Genomic DNA, 14,182 nt, shown 5'->3' on the forward strand with positions numbered 1-14,182 from the left:
GGAAGACATTAGATTAAGATTCCAACGTTCAGTCCCAGTGTGAGCTGAAGACGGGTTTTCCAGAATACCTGTTGGTCCCCCCCATGGCTGCCGAGATACATACTGTAGCCCCTATTTTTCTTCCTTGGGTTTGGTTGGGCAGGGTGGCTCGATGAGAGGAGTCTTCCCCACGATGGAGTAGATCTCTTTAGTCCGCCTTCATCAAAATTGCGAGGATCTCAACAAGCGCGCGGGCGCGCGCGCCTCGGTCTTTTTCTTGCTGTTCTTGTGTGAAGTATGGTACATAGTACGTACTCACGAATCTGGAAGTTGTTTCGCAATGCACGCATATTCTCCAAGCCTTCCACTTCAAGAAGGCCGAGCATTTGGAACTGTGAGCCAAGCCCCGTCAGGCTAACCAGCTGCTGTAACACTTTCATTTTGCGGATCATGAGAACTTATACCTGATTGGGCAGGCGACTCCATACTATTCGTCGCCTTCCAGTTGGGGGTTTTCAGAAAGAGGAAAGGTTCCGAAGCTGGACAACGGGGGACTTTTTTATGCAACGCGGGCTTCGGGACCCGGGTTTTGAGTAAAACCCGAGAGAGATATGTTGCGTTGCTTGTTCCTCTGCATAATGCTTTCCTGATCTTCACGATGTTACCTAGAGGTGTGTATATGAAGTGGAGGTTTGGTATGTGTATATAGGTAATAACCGTACGTACCGAGAGCGGAGAGAAATACATAGCGAGACCTCTCCAACAGCGAACCTCAAACTTGCTTCCCACCTATAGAAAGGTAAAACTGCAAAATGGATAAAATGAAGAGGTGCATTGGGTGGCATCGCAAGGCGGGGAGGGCTTTATTACTTGAGTGGCTCATGGGCTGATGGACAAATGGCCATGGCCCGGAGAGGCAATTGTTCGGAATCCTATGGCTCTTCATCCCCACTTTGCTCTCCTGCGATCTCTGTAAGAACCAACAGGATCGACGACGGCTTCCATGTTTTTTTTTTTCGTTGCCCGCACGTGCATTGGTATCGATTTGGTGCTTTCTTACACACAGGCTTACCAGGGAGGGAAGGGCGGCGTCAGGGCGTCAAGCCTCTCTCGGAGCTGACAGCGAGGGGCCGAGCATCCCGAATGCCACTGTGGTCATTTTGAAGTGTCGAGGTTGAGGCATGGTAATGTTTCACGTGTAACCATTCCATTATGTACACAGAGAGGCAGAGGAATAAAGAAATGAGTTGGAGGTGGCCGGGCGAGGCATGTGCCGGGCATCGATTCCATAGCCATCACCGCCCACCGTACAAAACCAAAGGTCTCAGGTCGGACTATTTGGCGCACGACGGGGTTCACAACGGGGTTGGCCGTGGTGGTAACAGGCGGGAGTGGAGGAACAACGAAGGAAGGAAGGCCGGGTGCCCCCACCTTGTCGTGCCGCGACGCCGTAAATGATGAGCTTGAGAGAGGAGTCTCTTGGTTGCACTTTGGCGGTGGGCAGCAAGAGTGGACATTGTGTGAAGAAGGAAGGAGGAGGGCCGGCGTCCCTGGTTGGCTGGCGATGGGTTCAATTTGGATGATTACCAATTCCAGGGTTCGAGGTTGTACCAGATGGTTTCGTCAAAAACACTGTCAAGGAATTCCAGTGGTGTATCGATGTATTTGTCGGCCTTTACAGTCGTCCGTCCGTCCATCGGCCTCGTCCATCGGGCCGTTCACATGGATTGGATCTTTGCATCATTGTGGTGTATTCCAGATCCCTTGGCATCATAGGTAGGTCTTGAAGCTGAAAGGTACAGGGAAAGGTGTCTCGCCGCGTTGGAGAAAGGAAGGAAAGTCAGAAAGCCCGTGGAAAAAGGTTCCCTTGCCAAGAGACGGCGGGATCAGATTGTGTGCGCAGTATGATGGGTTTTCAGCCTTTTACACTATGGTTTCATCATGTCGTGAATGTTATTTTTTTGTATTTTTTACCTTTTTGTTCCATGCCGTGATCGCATCGGACTAACATGCAGCATAATTGGCTGATGGGCCCTCGAGTTCCATCTTCTCCTGCAGCAACTCTGCACTGATCAACAGCCCTGGATGGAGACAGGAAGCAGCAGCAGAACATTACCTCTAGGTTCCAGTCTTTGCCCGGCCGGTTTTTGCAAGCACGGGACTCCATATTTGTAAGCCCACTTGTAGGCGGTACCTACATTGGGCCGTAAATTTCCAGCCGGGACTCCCCTTGGTGACTGGTCTGAACGTGTATTTGACTCGTACCAGTGGTTACACCTGTAACAAGTCCGGTTCGTTGCTGGGTCCAGGGCTCTTGCCATGTCCATCTTTCCATTTTCTTGGCTTTGAGGTTTGCTGGCCCCAGAAAAGTCAACCCCGGCTTTCCCGGGCCCTAGAAGGAGCCCAGGCAGCGCAGTCCAATCCCGTCTTGCCCGCCCGCCCGCCGCCCGTCCAGTCCCTCCAGCTCCATGTGCTCAGACAGAGCCAGTGCCTGGCCCTCCATGCCGCCCGCTGCCCTGACCACCTCACTCACCTACCTAGTGCCCGCCTTAGGTAGGTAGGTTGCCCGTTCCTTGAGACCACTCGCTGTTCGCTACCTAGGTCCCGCCCGTCGGCTGCTATGCTGCGTAGGTGCTGTTAGTACTGTGCTGCTGCCTCATTCCCGTCAGCACTGATTCTGATCCATTCTCCCCTCCCGTCGCTTGTTGCAGACACTTTCCACATTCACAATTGATTGAACCCTCTCTTTCAGTTTCACACATGCACCGCATCCCATCATCTCGCCGAGTGCTGTGACGCGGGCTGCCAGGAAGTGGAATCCAATAACCTAATCCTAAACCACCGCCCTTCTTCTCCAACCGTCCAAGGGCGCCGAAACTACATTTCGCTCTCTTTCCATTTTCTCCCCCCCCTCCCCCTTCGAGGACGTGCCAGCCGCCGCGCCTGAACTCCCGTCTCAGATCGCTCCTGGTTTACGACTCCGACGCTCTTTTCGTGATCTTCCGTCCGAATCGACTAGTTGCATAGATTTCATGCCTATCGCCCATTCAACGACCTGACGCTATATCCGGAAAAAAAAGAACCACTACCTTCGAAACTCCATCCGCAATTCTCTTCAGTTCACAAGTTTTGCTTCCCCGGGACCCGCCTATACCGGAAACCGAACGTCACTTTGCATCCGAGTTCCATCACCTACCTACCTACCCGCCTACCTTGAATAGTATCGAACTAGGTCCCTTTGCCGTGCTGCCACCGGGCCATCAATCGCATTGCCAACCTTCGGATTGGCCCTTTTCGCAAACTCCAGTCTACTCCAACTTGCAGTGGCGACCTAAGCAGCAACATAGGCCACCTCGGCCATCCTGGCGCACAGCTCGGGCTGATCGGGCTCTGCCCGCGATTCCCTCATCATGACTCCCAGACCAGCAGACGAAGACGAAGGGGGCGCTGAACCGACACCAATAACTGCAACGCAACGATCACGATGGGCCACACGCAAACTCACCGTCAAGAGCAGTGGGCTGAAGCGCCTCTCATTGAAGAATAGGAACAACCATGGAAACGCTGTGGGCATTGAGAAGAAGAGGGCCTCGGGGCACTCGGGGAAATCCGACTCGACGGCAGGGCAATCCGACACGCCGCCGCCCACCGCCGGTGGTCACGCAGGAAAGGATGATGCGGACGAACAACACTCAGAACCCAGGACCATCTTCTGTGGCCTGCCATTAGCCGATGAGTTCAAGGATGACGAAGGCCATCCAACGCAGCAGTATCCGCGAAACAAGATCCGAACAGCAAAATATACGCCGCTGTCCTTCGTCCCCAAAAACTTGTGGTTTCAATTCCACAACATTGCCAATATTTTTTTCCTTTTCGTTGTTATTTTAGTTGTGAGTAGCCGTCTCCTCCACCGCTGTGCTGCACCGCTGCATCCGCTCTCCCTTGGGAGCCCCTTGCCCCCTGCCGATTACGCCCACCCCTGTTCAGGACCCAGAGCTAGCGATGCCTTCTGAGCCTCTAGTGTTGTTGATGCTGATGCGTAACCGTCTTTCTAGATTTTCCCCATATTTGGTGGCGTCAACCCTGGACTTAACGCCGTCCCTCTAATTGTTATTATTTGCGTCACGGCTATCAAGGATGCAGTCGAAGACTACCGAAGAACCGTCTTGGATAATGTTCTTAACAATGCGCCCGTCCACAAATTGCATGGCATTCCGAATGTCAACGTCGAGGCGGACAATGTATCTCTATGGCGCAGGTTCAAAAAGGCAAACTCGCGCTTCTTTGGTGCTCTGTGGCACAAAACCGAAGGACTATGGAAGAAGGAGGACGACAACCCGATTCTCAAGAACCACACGGCCTCGCACGATGAACCGGACCCGCGTATGTCAATGGAGTCGAGAACCTCGCGTGCTAGACGGTCCCTGAATGTCGTACGAGACGAAGTTGAGATGACGCCAGTTCCCTCGCCACTTCCGCATCAGCCGAATGAAATGGACTTCCCCGGAGAAGGATCGAGTCGCCAGGTGGACAACAAATACGCTCTGCAAGATATCAAGGGAGACTTGGTCAACCGCAACCTTCCCATTTCTGGCAAGGCCAGATTCGCCAAGGACGCCTGGAAGGGTTTGGTTGTGGGAGATTTTGTTCGTATCTACAACGATGACGAAATTCCGGCGGATATCATTATTCTGGCAACTTCAGACCCGGACGGCGCCTGTTACGTTGAGACCAAGAACTTGGACGGTGAAACCAACCTAAAGGTTCGCTCTGCTCTCCGGTGCGGCCGTGGCATGAAGCATGCCCGTGATTGTGAACGTGCGCAGTTCATCATCGAAAGCGAGCCTCCTCAGCCCAACCTCTACAAGTACAACGGTGCGGTCAGGTGGCTCCAGGAACTTCCCAACGACGAGGATGGCGACCCAATTCCAATGTCGGAGCCCATTAGCATCGACAACATGCTTCTTCGTGGCTGTAATCTCAGGAACACCGAATGGGCTCTTGGCGTCGTCGTCTTCACCGGCCACGATACCAAGATCATGATGAACGCAGGAGTTACTCCCAGCAAGCGGGCTCGGATTGCCCGTGAGCTTAACATTAACGTCGTCTACAACTTTACCATTCTTCTGATCATGTGTCTTATCGCGGCTATCGCAAACGGTGTCGCTTGGGCAAAGACCGACGCTTCTTCTTACTGGTTCGAATGGGGCTCTATCGGCGGAACATCGGGTCTCACGGGATTTATCACCTTTTGGGCTGCGGTTATTGTCTTCCAGAACTTGGTGCCGATCTCGCTTTACATTTCGCTCGAAATCGTTCGGACGTTGCAGGCTTATTTCATCTATAGCGACATCAACATGTACTACGAGCCGATCGATGCGCCTTGCATCCCCAAGTCCTGGAATATCTCGGATGACGTTGGTCAGATTGAGTACATTTTCTCCGACAAGACTGGTACCCTGACGCAGAATGTGATGGAGTTCAAAAAGGCCACAATCAACGGACAGCCGTACGGAGAAGCCTTTACCGAAGCGCAGATTGGTATGAGCAAGCGAAGTGGCGGCGGCGACATTGAATCTGAGATCGCCAGGATCAAGGACGAGATTGAGCAGGCCAAGGCACGCACTCTCCATGGACTCCGTGAGATTCACAACAACCCCTATCTCCACGATGAAGACCTTACATTCGTTGCTCCCGACTTCGTTGAGGATTTGGCTGGTAAGAACGGTCCCGAGCAGCAAAAGGCCAACGAGCACTTCATGTTGGCCCTTGCTCTCTGTCACACTGTCGTTGCGGAGAAGCAGCCCGGTGATTCTCCCAAAATGATCTTCAAGGCGCAATCTCCGGACGAGGCCGCTCTGGTTGCTACCGCTCGTGACATGGGCTTCACCGTCCTCGGTATGTCTGATGGAGGCGTTAATGTCAACGTCATGGGCAAGGACATGCACTACCCCGTTCTCAACATTATCGAATTCAACTCCAGCAGAAAGAGAATGAGCGCGATCGTCAGAATGCCTGACGGCAAGATCAAGCTCTTTTGCAAGGGTGCCGACAGTATCATTTACGCCCGTTTGAAGCGTGGCGAGCAAAAGGAGCTGCGCAGGGAAACCGCTGAACACCTCGAAATGTTCGCCGTCGAAGGTCTTCGTACTCTCTGCATTGCGGAGAAGGAGCTGACAGAGCAGGAATACTACGAATGGAAGAAGGAGCACGACGTTGCTGCTACTGCTCTGGAGAACCGCGAGGAGAAGCTCGAGGAAGTTGCCGACAAAATCGAACAGGATCTCACTTTGCTCGGCGGTACTGCCATTGAGGATCGTCTCCAGGATGGCGTGCCCGATGCCATTGAGCTCCTCGGCAATGCCGGTATCAAGCTTTGGGTTCTTACCGGTGACAAGGTCGAGACGGCGATCAACATCGGTTTCTCTTGCAATCTCCTCAACAACGACATGGATCTTGTTCGCTTACAGGTTAGCGAGGACGAGGCTGGTGTCCAGCAGGAAGCTGAGTACCTTCGCCTTGCCGAAGAAGAACTCGACAGGGGTTTGGCCAAGTTTGGCATGACCGGCAGCGACGAGGAGCTCAGGCAGGCCAAGAAGGACCACGAACCGCCCGCGCCTACTCACGGTCTTGTCGTTGATGGATTTACCCTTCGGTGGGTTCTCAGTGACACGCTCAAGCAGAAGTTCCTGTTGCTGTGCAAGCAGTGCAAGTCCGTGCTCTGCTGCCGTGTCAGTCCCGCTCAGAAGGCTGCTGTCGTCTCCATGGTCAAGAACGGCTTGGACGTCATGACGCTCTCTATCGGTGATGGTGCCAACGATGTTGCCATGATTCAGGAGGCGGATGTCGGTGTCGGTATTGCTGGTGAGGAAGGTCGCCAGGCTGTCATGTCTTCTGATTACGCCATCGGCCAGTTCAGATTCCTGACACGCTTGGTGCTCGTCCACGGTCGCTGGTCCTACCGTCGCTTGGCGGAGACGATTAGTAACTTCTTCTACAAGAACATGGTGTGGACATGGGCCATCTTCTGGTTCCAGATCTTTTGCGACTTCGACATCTCGTACATTTTCGACTATACCTACATTCTCATGTTCAACCTGTTCTTCACTTCTATTCCTGTCATCCTCATGGGTGTCTTGGATCAGGACGTGAGCGACACTGTGTCCCTGGCCGTTCCTCAACTTTACCGCCGCGGTATTGAACGGCTTGAGTGGACACAGACCAAGTTCTGGTAAGTATTTTTCGCACCTATAATAATATGGTTGAAGGTGTCCGCTAACAAATTCCCAGGGCTTACATGGCTGATGGTATCTATCAATCTGTCATGAGCTTCTTCATCCCATTCATCTTCTGTATCCTCACCCCTGCTGCCTCTGGAAACGGTCTCGACGTCCAGGAAAGGACAAGACTGGGTTGCTACATTGCTCATCCTGCCGTGTTGACCATCAACATGTACATCCTCATGAACACTTATAGGTGGGATTGGGTGATGCTCCTGGTTGTCTTCCTTAGTGACATCTTCATCTTCTTCTGGACCGGCATCTACACGGCCACCAGCTACTCGGGCCAATTCTACCAGGCCGCTCCCCAGGTCTACGCCGAGTTCACCTTCTGGATGGCCTTCATCATCACGCCGACCATCTGCCTGCTGCCCCGCCTTGTCACCAAGTGCATCCAGAAGCAAATGTTCCCTTACGACGTCGACATTATCCGCGAGCGCATCTCCACCGGCGAATACAAGGCTATTGAAGTGCCCGTCGTCGCTCCCGTTGAGGACGAAGCCCTTAAGGGTACCTCGTCTGGCTCCTCGGAATCGTCCAGCAGCCGCGCCAAGTCCAAGTCGTCCAAGCACTCCAAGCACACGCACTACGCCAGTGTCGACGAGGATCGCCGGCCTATCTATCCGCCATCCGTCAACACGCACCACACGCGCGCTCAGAACGGCAGTGACGGGACCAACTACACGCGGCACTCGCTTGACACCAACCAGATCGAGGACGAGCCGCCAATGGGCGGTGGACGCCCGTCCATTGACCGCGCCAGGCCATCGTACGATCGCTTGCGTCGGTCGATGGATCGCGAGCGCATCAGGCAGAGTCTGGAGCAGTCGAATGACTTTACGTCAGCTGCCAGGCTTAGTCGGATTGAGTCGACACACTCGGCGCAAAATCTGCCTACGCCAGGGGCGCAAAGGAGGTTTAATCTGACGACAGTGCGTAAGAGGGGCTTGTCGGTGTTTAGCAAGCAGAGTGAGGATGAGGTACCACATCCCGGGGTAGAGGATGAAGACAAGAGGGACGAAAGGCGGGATAGTCAACAATGACGTTTAGAGGGAGGAATAAGTGAGTTTGAGGTGAAGAGATAAAGTACAAAGGAACGAAGTGCATGCATGGCCACGAAGTTGAGACAAACAGATGGGACGAAGTTCGAAGCGAAGGGAACGGGAGGATTAGGGCAGGGAATGGAAGGAAAGGACATGATTTCATGGCCTGCACACATGACTTTTTTGGCTGGATAGTGGTGTTGTTGTTGTAGCTGCATGCTGTGTGCGAAGGATCACACACGGCTTTGGGGAGGGATGGTGGGGGTTTTCATCTATTTCCGTCTTGTTTTTTCTCAGGGTTTTGAAGGCTGCTGTTACTGCTACGTTCTTATACCTGCTGCTGCGATAGTATGTACTGCTGCTTTTTTTTTGGTCCTGTTTCTTTGCGGCCGTCGAATCAACAAATCTACACTACTTGTTGTTTGGTCTTTTTTGGTTATGGCTGCTTTGTTTCTTGTCACATATCATCACCACAGTACTAGAAAAGGCCGGGTCGAGTTAAGGAGATGAAGAGAATGGAGCAAGAAAGCAAGCAAGCAAGCCAAGCGAGCGAGTGAAGAGAGTATAGTATGGTGAGAAAGAAATAAGAGCAAGCCAAGTGAAGTACAACTCAAATCTGCAAAAGTAAAAAGTGTATATTATCTAATGATTCATTAACACCATGCGCACCGTTTTGATAACTACTTTTTGGGTCTTTGGATTCATGAATGGCTCTGTTGAAAGCAAAAGCAAGCGACATACCAGTGGGATGGGATGGTTGTGTGGTGATGAATGAATGCGTGGACTCGCACACTTCAGAAGGATATATGTGTTTGGTGCAGGATTAACTTGCTATTCGTGCTCGTGAGTTTAGGTTTATACAGTATATGTGCTCAACTTCGAAAAGGTTCCAGATCATTTTGTATAGCAGCTCTACCGTAAAATAAAGTAGATATAGACGAAAAGAACCCACGGGAAGGAATCCGCAATGCTTGCACGGTGTTGATAGGTATTGCTTTATATTCCTGGATTTCTTGAACAAGACAAGAACATCATTCCGTGTGTAGTTCAACAAGCTTTCCAGATTTCCCTGTCACATCATAAATGAGACTAGCCTTGGCCCTCGATTGTTTACTCGTCCTGTATGACTACTCCTTCTGAGTTACGTCGAGAAAAGGGGTCGGGGAAAAGAGAACCCTTGTGGCTGGCACTCACAAGCATTGCCTGCCGGGTGGCACCATATATGTGGGGTGTGCCTGCATCAGCTCACGAACACGCGCTTGACGGAACAGCTCCCCCAATAAGTAGCTTACCCCTGGAACTTTTCTTTTTCTCGACTATTTGAGCTTCTCCTACGCTAGACAATTACCGTTGCAAGACTTGTTGAGGCATAGCCCTGCTGTCAAGTTCTTGGGTGGTCTGCCCTTGGCTTCTCCAAGCTCACTCAGCGCAACAATGGCGGCGGAGATACCTAGGAGTCTGCTCGTGCAGCTCCGGACCGCTTTGGAGGATACACCGTACGTGCATAATACACTCTGCCTTTTCCCTCCTACACCTTTCCGGTACGCTCATAACCTTACTGACAAGCCCACCACAACAGGGTAGTAGGAAGCTACATTCCCGAATCATCATGGGCTCTCGTCTGGTCAGCCCTCGCCGCGCTGGCCGTCTGGTACATGGCGAGCCGCGAAGACCAGCCGATCCGCTACACGATTCCTCCCGCCAACTTCCCCAAGGAGGAGAACATCCTTGAAAACCCCTCGATCAAAGCCTCGGGTACCTCAGCGATCCAATGCTACGCCCCTGCCACCGGCCAATTCCTCGGCTTCGTCAACCCCTCGACCCCCGAAGGCATCGACCGCGCTATCGACCAAGCCCACGCCGCCCAGGTCGAATGGGCCAAGACCACCTTCCGCCAGCGCCGCGCCGTCCTCCGGTCACTGCTTCAATACGTGCTCGACAACCAGGAGGAGATCTGCAGGGTGGCCTGTCTCGACAGCGGCAAGACCATGGTAGACGCTCAGCTGGGCGAGATCCTCGTTACGGCCGAGAAGCTGCAGTGGACTATCAAGCATGGCGAGAAGGCGCTGCGCCCGGAGTCGAGGCCTACGAACCTGTTGATGGCGTATAAGAGGAACACGGTGCACTACGAGCCGCTGGGCGTGGTTGCTGCGCTGGTGAGCTGGAACTACCCGTTTCACAACTTGATCGGACCGGTGATTAGCGCGCTGTTTGCGGGCAACGGTATTGTAGTCAAGGTATCGGAGCAGACGGCTTGGAGCTCGCAGTGGTTTACGAGTGTGATCAGGGGCGCGTTGGTTGCGCATGGTCATAATCCTGCGCTTGTTCGTACGTATCACTGGTCTCTTGTTCCTACAGCTTACCTTGGCCCTTGCTAACAAACCTGTTCCGCACAGAAACCGTAGTCTGCTGGCCCCAAACGGCCAACCACATCACCTCTCATCCCAAAATCAGCCACATCACTTTCATCGGCTCCCAGCCCGTCTGCAAGAAAGTCGCCGAATCGGCTTCCAAGGCCCTCATTCCCGTTCTCGCCGAGCTCGGCGGCAAAGACGCCTCCATCATCCTCGCCTCGGCCCCCAAGTCCGACCTCCCTCGCATCGTCAACACGCTCATGCGCGGCACGTTCCAAGCCTCCGGGCAGAACTGCATCGGCATCGAGCGCATCGTCGTCGCCCCCCAACACTACGACACCCTCCTCTCCATGCTCACCCCGCGCGTGCGCGCTCTTCGTCTGGGTCCCACCGCTGATGTGGGCGCCATGATCTCGGATAACGCTTTTGCTCGTCTCGAAGGACTGGTCGCTGACGCCGTTAAACAAGGCGCTAGACTCCTGGCCGGCGGCAAGCGGTACGCACACCCTGAATACCCAAGCGGTCATTACTTCGTGCCTACCCTTCTCGTAGACGTTACGCCGGACATGGCTATCGCGCAAGAAGAGTGCTTCGGGCCCATTATGGTGGTGATGCGCGCCGCTTCGTCCTCGGCAGAAGACATCCTCGCCGTAGCCAACGCGCCCGACTTTGGCTTGGGCAGCTCCGTGTTCGGATCGGAATGGGATTCCACGCTGCACGAGGTGGTCAGGGGGTTGAAGGCGGGTATGGTAGCCGTCAACGATTTCGGAGCTACGTATGCGGTGCAGCTTCCCTTTGGAGGCGTGGCGGGGTCGGGATATGGAAGGTTTGCGGGCGAGGAAGGACTGCGGGGGTTGTGTAATATCAAGGCGGTTTGTGAGGATCGGTTTGGTTGGCTGGGTGTGAGGACGGCGATACCGCGGCCGATGCAGTATCCGGTTCCTGATCAGGAGCGGAGCTGGAGGTTTGCAAGGGGCGTGGTGGAGGTTGGGTATGGGATGGGCTTGGGGAGGAAGGTGGGTGGGGTGGTGGGGATTTTGAGTAATAGCTAGGATCGGATGTCGATATGTTGGAGGTGGAAGGGCAGACGTTGGTGATGCTATACTTGGATTATCTCTAGACGGGAGTGGTTCCGCTGCGGACAACAGACAACGGGTCAACGGCCCGGTATATGCATATACCGTAGATCTTCTTCCCGTTGGGATGAAGAGAAGAGGATGATACGGTAGTCAATAATACCTAATGCATAAGACGAGCCAAGAATAACATTGGCAGTATGATGTGATGTTGGAATCCATGGAACTGGACCCTGAATTGCGTTGATGAGTCATGGTGTCAGTCAGTTTCAGATATCAAGACAAGAAGACCCTTGAATAATCAATGGAAATATTGACATCACATCATATGGCTACCCATGTCTCCATGTGTTAGGTAGTATACACTACACTACAAAAAAAGAAAAGAATGAATGAAAGAGTACAGTACCTAGGTATCCGCCCTTGAAGGCCCCAACGTCTGTCTCCAGCAAAAAGGCTCCAGTTAAAAGCTTGTTTATCAGTTTATTCCCCGCGGAATGAAGGGATTCTTGGCCATGCGGGATGATTGATTGATGACGGACTAATGTTTTCTTGTCTATTGGATGTCTTCCGAATTCAGAATCGCCCGACTGAATCCACCGATATCTTCTACTAGATAGTGTACACAACATAGAAAACAACCTAAGCTCTAGTCTATATGATATAGATTTATTTAGGTAATCACGGCAAACAAGTGAAAGAGTACTTACTACTGTTGAACTGTCAACAGCACGGGGGACTGGAGGGTACGTCGGGTGTCACTCAATATGTATCAATTATCAAAGGATGGTTCTCGTCTCTCTTTCGGCCAAGCCAAGCCAAGCCAAGCCAAGGGAAGGGAAGTGCGGAAGGGATCCACACGCCATGCGTGCAACCATTCTGCCCGTTCTAGTGGTCGATAGGAACGGTATAAATGGCATTCTTTCATTTCCCTTACGATACAGAGTCTGACTGACCGTACAGGGATCGTGCTCAAGTCCGTGCACCACCCCCTCCTTATCCGCTCCTTAGCGATTGCGGTAAGCTTGTGCGCCCTGACAAGGGAAAAGATAGTTATGCTTGAAATTACGTGCTGTCAGTGATGGCATTTTTTCATTACCCTGACGGTAAATTTCGTAACTGACACTAGCGCTTTCTGACGAGTCGACCCCTAGCCCGTTCGTTTCGTTTGTCGTGCATACATAAGTGGAGAACGCCTATGACGTAAGGGTACATCGATCCGCTCTGAATACCTAGTACCTAACCTTGTAGCTGCGACCCTTGTTTCTTTTGGGGATTTCTTCTTTCAAGAAATACCATCTATGGCGGAATGACCCTTTTTTTTTCCCTCTCTCTCTTTGGACTGACGCGAGACAGACGGAGAAAAAATTGGCTAGTGTGCCATGTGCCAAGGAATTGAGGTCTGGCATGCTCTCAAGGAGGTGTGACGGGATAGGTAGTTCACCAGTATGTACAAGGTTTGGAGTTGAGGATATCGGGTGAGGTTAGTTGCAGACGGACCAAAAAGGATGAGAAAGGAAAGCCACAAAACAATGATGAGCGATGAATGAGTGCCGCGTCGGAGAAAGGGCGAGTTTCGCCTCTCATCGGTCCATGACCCGACGACGACGACTTATCAGGTTCAAGTTGTTAGTTTGGACGGATGGAGGGAGCCGACTCTAGTGTAGAGGTAGAGAAGGGAAAAAAAGAAGACGTCAAGCCACATGTGGCATTACATCTTTGACCTCCCTCCGTCCAGTCCTCATGCTAATCACCACTCGACGATGGGAAAGAGGCAAGCCACTACGTAGCCACATGTAACCCGAAGACGATCATCTCGAATCTTTCATCACCTCGTCGCGTGACGGACCATAAACGAGTGCCGTGACTAGGTAATGCGGTTGATATCGTAGGCCTCTCACAAACCAAGATTAACCACACACCCTCTGGTAAAGGCCAACCAACCAAGCATCCGTCATGGTTGACAGGCAACGTGCGGTCCGAAGGTCGCTTGGCCACGCACACACAGGACGGGACATGGGACATGGGATGGGGACTGACTGAGGGAGTCGATCTATTTCTCGAAAGAGCTGGTCTTATCTCTTTCTTTTTTTTTTCCTCCCGTCAGCCCAGACCTTGACCTGTCTGTAACGGCTAACGACATCAGTGCTCGGCGTAAAACTTTTTATAGTGTACATAGCGGAAAAAAATATCCAAGGCACACATGGCTACTAGGTACACTAGCTTCGGGGGTAATGTACGTTTCGGCGCTCTCCGTTGCGCCGTTGGTTACCTGGTCGGGGGTTGTTGGAACGAATGGGATCAGATGAATGGGACGAATGGGACTGGACAGGAATGTGAATGAATGGCAGGTGCCGAAAAAAAGCAATAGAAATTAAACAAGGTGAGAGAACAAACAAAAGGTACCATCGGGACTGGTACTGGTACCTACCAGCCGCCTGCCGCCCTGT

The 14,182-nt window shown here is 52.6% G+C and overlaps 2 protein-coding genes across 2 annotated transcripts; both read left to right on the forward strand.

The window, feature by feature from the left end:
* Window positions 1-2,676: 2,676 nt before the first annotated feature.
* Window positions 2,677-8,934, forward strand: NCU07443 (phospholipid-translocating P-type ATPase domain-containing protein). The gene is made up of 3 exons (XM_959537.2): window positions 2,677-3,869; window positions 4,035-7,210; window positions 7,270-8,934. The coding sequence occupies exons 1-3, from the start codon at window positions 3,390-3,392 to the stop codon at window positions 8,300-8,302; spliced, it is 4,689 nt and encodes a 1,562-aa protein (XP_964630.1). The 5' UTR covers window positions 2,677-3,389; the 3' UTR covers window positions 8,303-8,934.
* Window positions 8,935-9,566: 632 nt separating this feature from the next.
* On the forward strand, window positions 9,567-12,063 carry NCU07442 (betaine aldehyde dehydrogenase). Its single transcript, XM_959536.3, has 3 exons — window positions 9,567-9,798; window positions 9,882-10,630; window positions 10,699-12,063. The coding sequence occupies exons 1-3, from the start codon at window positions 9,737-9,739 to the stop codon at window positions 11,706-11,708; spliced, it is 1,821 nt and encodes a 606-aa protein (XP_964629.3). The 5' UTR covers window positions 9,567-9,736; the 3' UTR covers window positions 11,709-12,063.
* The last annotated feature ends 2,119 nt before the right edge of the window (window positions 12,064-14,182 follow it).

Source organism: Neurospora crassa, linkage group I (assembly GCF_000182925.2).
Source record: "Neurospora crassa OR74A linkage group I, whole genome shotgun sequence".
NCBI lineage: Eukaryota > Fungi > Ascomycota > Sordariomycetes > Sordariales > Sordariaceae > Neurospora > Neurospora crassa.